The following is a 7,622-nucleotide window of genomic DNA, read 5'->3' as shown; positions in this document are numbered from 1 at the left end:
CACCTGGATGGCTACCTTCTACATTCACAGGGTGGGCTTCGGGCATGGACCCCAGGCGAAGTCAAGGCGATGGTTTCTAGAGCAGGCTCTAGATAAAGTTGCCTTGACCGCCGGAGGTGGTCCACGGCGATCAACGGGCTGGGCCTACGGCGGCTATCCTCAACGAGCACGAGGTGATCTTGCGATTGCCGCCGGGCGGGGTCTCCAAGTAAACTCCCGTAAGTTTCTACTAATGAGCGTTACTTGTTTGTGGTCCGCTCTACCGACCGCCACAAACGTTGGTGGACCGACTCGTTGTGCCCCTTCTACCATCGTGCTGAGCGGTCCCTCGCCAACGTGTGAGTGAATTTTGTGTGTCCCTCCCTGCCCTCCCGGGATGAGTGGGTGTTTGTGCGCGCGTGCAATTGAGCTTTAAATTCCGACTATAATTGAGCCGACTATACAACCATGGATGGCTACCTTCTACATTCACAGGGTGGGCTTCGGGCATGGACCCCAGGCGAAGTCAAGGCTAGATGGATCTGACCTCGGGGCCGATGTGACCAAGCGCTGGTAGCGTGGTTTTGGGCACCCTCTATCACAACACTACTGATCCTGGTCATTAGAGCTGCCAGGGATAGCGTCAGGAGCCGGTAGGAGTCAAAACCCCTCACATTTGAGACGACATCGTGTCCCATATACTCGTGCAACAAGCCTGTGGCGCGGTGGCCGCGCCGACTCAACGCCGCGCCCGATTTTTTTCTTTTTTCTCACCCTGAAGCGAGAGAGTCGAGAAGGGAGAGACAGCAACGAGAGTCAGATTTTCTCTCACAACACAGAGCCCATTCGCCCTTCTCATCACTGCCCTGGCGCCCACGCCTCGACCTTCTTGGGCAGCAGCTGGTCCGACAGGTCCTCTCCGTGTCCTAGGCAGCCGCGGCCGCCCTCGCCCCAGGCATAAACAGCGCCATCGACCGTGCGGGCGAAGTTGCGGTCTACTCCTGCCGACACAGCGACGACGCGCTGCCCAGCAAAGGCCTCGACCTTCTTGGGCAGCGGCTGGATCTGCTGGTCGCCGTGGCCCAGCTTGCCGTAGTCTCCGTCGCCCCAGCTCCAGACACTGCCGTCGGCGGCGAGAGCGAGGCTGTGGCCGGCTCCAGCCGACACAGCGACGACGCGCTGCCCAGCAAAGGCCTCGACCTTCTTCGGTAGCGGCTGGGTCTGCGTGTCGCCGTGGCCCAGCTGGCCAGAGACTCCACTGCCCCAGCTCCAGACGGCGCCGTCGGCGGTGATGGCGAGGCTGTGCACATCTCCAGCGGACACAGCGACGATGCGCCGCCCAGCCAAGGCCTCGATCTTCGTTGGCAGCAGCTGCTGCTGCCGGTCGCCGTGGCCCAGCTCGCCCCAGCCTCCATAGCCCCAGCTCCAGACGGCGCCGTCCGCAATGATGGCGAGGCTGTGGCGCTGCCCAGCCGACAGTGCGACGACGCGCTGGCTAGCAAAAGCCTCAATCTTCTTGGGCAGCAGCTGCTGCTGCCGGTCGCCGTGGCCCAACTGGCCAAAGGCTCCCAATCCCCAGCTCCAAACGGCGCCGTCGGCGGTGAGAGCGAGGCTGTGCTCCCCTCCCACCGACACAGCGGCGACGCGCCGGCTAGCAAAGGCTGCGATCTTCTTCGGCAGCAGCTGGTCCTGCTGGTCGCCGTGGCCCAGCTTGCCAAAGCCTCCATCGCCCCAGCTCCAGACGGCGCCGTCAGCGGTGAGGGCGAGGCTGTGCATGCTTGCTGCCGACACGCTCACGGCGCGCTCGCCGCCCAGTGGCGACGGGAGGCGCGTTGGCGTGTTGAGCTGCACCACACCCTCGCCGTGCCCAAGAATGCCCGGCATCCAGCTCTCAGCCTTCCCGCACGACGAGAGCCGCCCCTCGCTGTCAATGAAGAGGCTGTGCCGTCCGCCTGCCGCCGCCCTCGCCGGCGGGTTAAACTCGCACAGCAACGCAGCGAAGCACAGCCACCGCACGGGGCAGCCCTCGCCCTCTGGCTGCGCCGGCAGCTCGAAGCCGCGCTCTTGCGCCCACAAGCGGATGGCCTCCGCCGCGAGCGAGGCGTGGAAGAGCAGCGAGACGGCCGCGACGCGAGCGATGTCGAGGGGGCTGTCGCAGCGAGAGAGGACGCGCTCGAGGAGGTCCGTGGGGAGGTCGAGGAGGCGGGCGGGCGGCGGCGTGTCTGGCGAGGGGGCGGCGGCGGAGGAGGCGGTGGCCCCGGTGGCGAGGCGGCGCGAGCGGCGGCGCGGCGGGGCACACATGGGGAAAAGTGTTTCTCGCGCGCTCTCTCTTCGCCCAAAACCCAGCGCGCGCGTCGATTTCTTTTCGCGCGCTGTAAAGAGGGCGCCCCTTTCCGCACCTTACTTCGCGCCGCCACTCTTGGGACTTGAAGGCAGCCTCGATACACGGCGGCTGTTGCGGATGGTTCTCGGTGCGTGCGCGCACGCCCCTCTGCCTCGGGCGCGGTCTCGCGCTTGCGTGTGCAACCGGCCTACCGCGAGCGACGCACGTTTCCCGCCAACGCTCCTGTGCCACAGCACAACGCTCCTGTGGGAGGAGGCCGACCGCGGTCGCCGCTCACACCTCCCGCTGCGCGCTGCCGCCCGCGACAGGCATCCAGTGGGTTGCCGAGAAGGTTGGCAAGTGTGCAAAGATCGACGCGCGCAAGACGGCGACGAGCTACGGGCAGGGCCTGCTGGACCAGGGCTCCTCGCTCGCCGCGACAGCGAGACAGGAGTACACCAAGTCGGGCGTCGCGGCCGAGGCCCAAAAGGCGCCCACCCGCGTCATGAAGGGATTGGGCGGGGGAGGGAATGCAGCGGCACCGCCGCCGGGCGGGCCGCGAGAAGAGAGTCGACAGAGGGAGGGAGTCAGAGAGAGAGAGGGAGGTGGCATTCGCGGACGTTTCTGGGGACCTTGGCGGGCGGGCCGACGTGCGCTTCGCCGCGCGACCCGCAGGCGAAGGGGATGTTCAACTGCATCGACCAGTGCATGCCGGACTTGGACGATGCGGAGGCGCACGCGCGCAGAGACGAGAGGAGAGGAGCGGAGGAGAGGAGCGGGGAGGAGGAGGGGGAAGGGAGAGCGAGGGGAGCCGCTGCTGCTGAGAGAAGGGTCGGGAGGGTGGGGAAAGAAGGGCAGCAGCGCGTGTTGGCGGGGGGGGGGGGGTTCACGGCGAGCGAAGAGAGCAGTAGCGAGGAGCTGGCGGAAGGCGCGCCTCCCCACCGGCGGAAAGGCAGCAGAGGATCAAAGAGATGATGCCATGGGGGATGGGGCGGGAGGAACTTGAGATGGGGACGCGGTAGGGGAGGCGCGCGCGCGGGCGGGCGGGCTGGGGGGGGTTAGGGAGACCCCTGGGGAAGGGGCAGCCAAGAGCCGGTGCTGCAAGGAGTGCTGCGTCACCCACAGAGGCGGCGCACCACAGCGGCGGTGTGTGGGGCCGGCCCGGCGCGAACAGGGGAGAGATGTGGGGAGCTCAACCCCCCCCCCCCCCCTTCCCCCCTCCCCCCCCCTCCCCCCTCTCCCCGTCAGGTGACGACCTTCTCCAATGGCTGCTGCATCTGCTGCGTCTCGTCTCATCACACGCCGATGGAGTTTTCGTGCGCATGGAGAGAGAGAGAGGCCGCAGACAGACCACGCGCAGACCCCGCTACGACCCGCTTGCGCCGCCGTCCGTGCAAGAGCGAGAGAGGGAGAGAGGAGAGAAAGAGAGAGAAAGAGAGAGAGCGAGACAGAGAGAGCAGCTGGTGACTGCCGAGAGCGATCGACAGGACTGCCGAGAGCTGGAGGCTGGGGACTCCCCCCCTTCCTGCCGCAGGCTTGCGTGCGCGATAATGTGAGCGAGTTGCTGCCTGAGCTGTGCCTGAGCTCTGGTCCCCCGAGCCGGGGACTGCTTATTCGGACGCGCCGCCCTCCGCCCGCGGCCAGCCCGCGCCGCTCGCCGCTCTCGACCCGCCTCTCGCGTTGCCCCCGCGCGGAGAGCGCCGCGTCCGCTCCCCTTCGCCGGACCGAGGCTCGGCGGCACCTCCTCTCGCCGCTCTTTAGCCTAGGCGTGTTGTTGTCTCCCCCTCCCCCATGCACCCCCGGTTGAGATGCGCGTGCGCGTACACATATGTACTGTTTCGGTGTGTGCTGTCGACCCACAGTGTTTTGTGTGTGCATTCATTCTCTAATCGGAAGAGTATAGTCCCGCTGGATCTACGTGGATGTGACTTATGACCATGTGAGCTGCGAGAGGTCACGCACGCCCAGGAGCGACACAGAGCCGGCGCGGCCGCGGGCGCGCACCGCCGCGCGCCGGCGCACACGTCGCCCCATGGCGCGCGTAGCTATGATAGGGACCGCGGCCGCGGAGCCGGCGGCGGACGGGGCTGGTGCGCAAGCGCCGGCCACCGTCGTGCCGCCGGGAACGCGCCGCGGACGACCCTGTGGGATAGCAGCCATCGCGCGCACATGGAAGACTGTCTCATTGCCGCAAGAGGCTCTCGCAGGTGTGTCGCAGCTCAAGTATGAGGTCCCTGGCTACGGGACGGCGACCTTCGAGCTGAAGTCCGAGAAGGCCGCGGGTGACCGCGAGCCTGTGCAGGCGGCGGAGCGCTCGTTCATCGAGCGCACCGCGTCGCGGAAGGAGAAGCCGACGGAGGAGCAGAAGGAAGCTCGGGCCGCGGCTCGCAGGGCCAAAAAGGCCCGGCAGAAGAAGAACAACGCGTAGAAGGCTGCGGCGGCGGCTGCGAGCGAGGCCGAGCGTACGGGGCAGCGGGTTCGGCGACCTGGTGTACGCCACGGTCCCTCTGGGCTCCGTGGCGACGAAGGTCGCCCGGGACTGGCTCGCAAACGAGCTCTACGAGCCGTCCCGGCGCGGCAAAATCGATGCGGCCTGCAGGGACCGAAAGGTCGCCGACCTGATCACGGCTGCCGGCGCCTCGGCGCCGGCCGACGCCGTGTTCGGCGGCGGGTTCGCGACGGGCGAGACGCCCCGCCCGACGACCTCCGCCTCCGAGGCGGAGGAGGGCGACGGCGTCGGCGGCGATGGCGGGACCGGCACCAAGGGCTTTGACCTTTTCGGGCCGGACCCCACCCCCATGGAGGACCTCTGAGGTCCTCCCCAGTCTCACCCCACCTTACCTCTGCCCCCCCCTCCCCCCATCCCTCTGCCTCCCATAGGGCAGGATAGCACTAGCATATGCGCCTAGTGCGCACTGGGCCCACATAGATGTGACCCGCCCACTCGAGTGCGGCGCCCAGATGCTAGTGCTTGAGAGGACACCACAAACGCGGCACGGCCCGTTTTGGCTGTCTCTGCGGATATTTTGTCTTAGCACACACAGTGAGTCATTCGGAGGCATTCGATGGCCAGAGTGCGATTGTGTGTGTGCGGGAGTTGGTTTGTTCGAGCGGGTTGACGCCGCGGGGCATCACGACGTGCGTGGGCACCTCGGGCCGCTGGTAGGACCACAGCCGGGCGAGAGCCACGGCAGCGGCCAGCGAGTCGAAGTCCGTGTTGGTGTGCGTGAGCACGACATTGCACGGCTCGGCGTGGTCACCGCTTGGCTCGGCCGCGCTCTTGGCGAGCGCGCGAGCAGCGGAGGAGCGAGAAGCGCGCGAGGCGCGGCGCGTCTGGGGAGCACCTGTAGGAGCGCTCGGCAGCCAGCTCGGGCCGACCGCCCAGAATGCGAAGAGCATGGGCCCGAGGGGCTTTTTTAAAAATAATTTTAAAAGAAAACGCGGGCGCTCGCGCGCGCGCGCGCGCGCGCGCACGCCGCCAACGCGACCCGGCCTTCCTCTTCGCGCCGTGGCCATCCGCGACTGTTTCCCACACGGCGCTGCAGATATGGGCGACGCCCCAGCCAGCCTGTCGTCCTTGCCGCGGGACGTCCTCCTGAGCGTGGCCGGCGCTCCCGATGGCCTGCGGCTCCGCGTCTGCGGCGCCAACCTTGCAGCAGCCGGGTCGGCCTTGCGCAGCCGCGTCGAGCCACTCGAGCGGCTTGCTGCGCTCCGTGCTTGCTGCCGTGCACTGGCGCGACTGCTGCCTGCGCCTGACGTGCGGCTGGACCCGCGGCCTGTTGCGGTGACAGGCTTCGGTTGAGGTTGGCGCTGGCCGGAGACTCTCGCCCTCGGTGACGAGGAGGCGCTGACATTCTGTTACGAGGCCCAGTTTGCCGCAGCCGTGGACGGCGACGGACGCCCAGAGTTTCGCGGAGCGATCACCAGCAGCTCGCGCGGGCTCAGGTGGTCGATCGGACCTGACAGGCCCCTCTGCTTCCACTGCTTTCTTTGCCCCGACGGTGGGTTGGAAAGCCGACGTCCGGCCGCGGTCCAGACACCTCTGGCCAGCTTATCCGCCGGCGAGTGGTATTCCGTGTGCGTGCAGCTCTCCACGCGCGCGGTCGAGATCAGCGTCGATGGCAAGCTGCACGCGATCGCCCGCGCAGAGACTGGGCAGAGGTTCTTTCTGGACTGGCCAACGCATGCTCACCTGATGCTCGAGGCGCCAGCGCGGCGGCCCTTTGTGGCGCGGAACCTGTTTACGGCGCTCGGACTAGGGGCTTTCGAAAAAAGAAAAGCAGGCGCCGATGGCCTCCCACCGCATCGGCGCGCGCGTCGCGGGCCTCTCACCAGCGCAGCTGTGCGCCATCATCGAGGCTCAGGCGGGCGCGAGCGCCGCCGCGCTGCGCGTGGCGGAGGAGCACGCCGCACGGCTTGTGGAGCAGCCCGAGTGGGTGCTCTCCGAGGTCCTCCTCTCGCCAGACCTCGCCCCGCACATCCTCGCCCAGCTGCCGACCACGGAGCACGCCGTCAAGGGGACGTGCCGCGCGTGGCGCCGCGGCTGGAAGGAGACGCTGAAGAAGCGGGAGAGGCCGCGCCTGCACGTGATCGGCGGTGAAGACAACACTGGACGCCTCATAAGCTCGCTGGAGCGGTACGACCCGTCAACGAATGAGTGGGAGGAGGAGGCGGTGGCGCCGATGCCTTCGGCACGCACGTATGTTCGCACGGCGGTGCTCGATGGCAAGCTGTACGCGGCGGGCGGCCTTGAGGCCGACGGCGCAACTTCCAACCTGGTGGAGCGGTACGACTTGGCGACGACGTCTTGGGAGGAGGTGGCGCCGATGGTGACACCACACGAGGATCTCGCCGTGGCGGCGCTCGACGGCAAGCTGTACGCTGTGGGAGGCTACAACGACGACAGCGGCGTCCTCAGCTCCGTCGAGCGGTACGACCCTGCGGTGGGTGCGTGGGAGGCGATGGCGCCGATGGCGGAGGCGCGGTATGGTCACGCCGTGGCGGCGCTCGACGGCAAGCTGTACGCTGTGGGAGGCCGCAACATCGACGCAGTCATCCTCAGCTCAGTCGAGCGGTACGACCCTGCGGTGGGTGCATGGGAGGCGGTGGCGCCGATGACGGAGGAGCGGGACGGACTCACTGTGACGGTGCTCGACGGCAAGCTCTACGCTGTGGGCGGCTACAACAATGGCGACCTCAGCTCGGTCGAGCGGTACGACCCTGCGGTGGGTGCGTGGGAGGAGGTGGCGCCGATGGCGGAGGAGCGGGACGGACTCACTGTGACGGTGCTCGACGGCAAGCTGTACGCTGTGGGAGGCGA

At 67.6% G+C, this 7,622-nt stretch overlaps 1 protein-coding gene across 1 annotated transcript; it reads left to right on the top strand.

Moving 5' to 3' along the window:
• Positions 1 to 4,334: 4,334 nt before the first annotated feature.
• EMIHUDRAFT_207976 (hypothetical protein) lies at positions 4,335 to 5,115 on the top strand (the record flags this gene model as incomplete). Its single annotated transcript, XM_005773311.1, has 3 exons — positions 4,335 to 4,392; positions 4,510 to 4,726; positions 4,776 to 5,115. The coding sequence occupies 3 exons, from the start codon at positions 4,335 to 4,337 to the stop codon at positions 5,113 to 5,115; spliced, it is 615 nt and encodes a 204-aa protein (XP_005773368.1).
• Between the last annotated feature and the right edge of the window lie 2,507 nt (positions 5,116 to 7,622).

The sequence above is a fragment of the Emiliania huxleyi genome, assembly GCF_000372725.1.
Source record: "Emiliania huxleyi CCMP1516 unplaced genomic scaffold EMIHUscaffold_34, whole genome shotgun sequence".
NCBI lineage: Eukaryota > Haptophyta > Isochrysidales > Noelaerhabdaceae > Emiliania > Emiliania huxleyi.
Note: the sequence above shows the minus strand (reverse complement) of the source record. Positions and strands in the feature narration are given on the sequence as shown.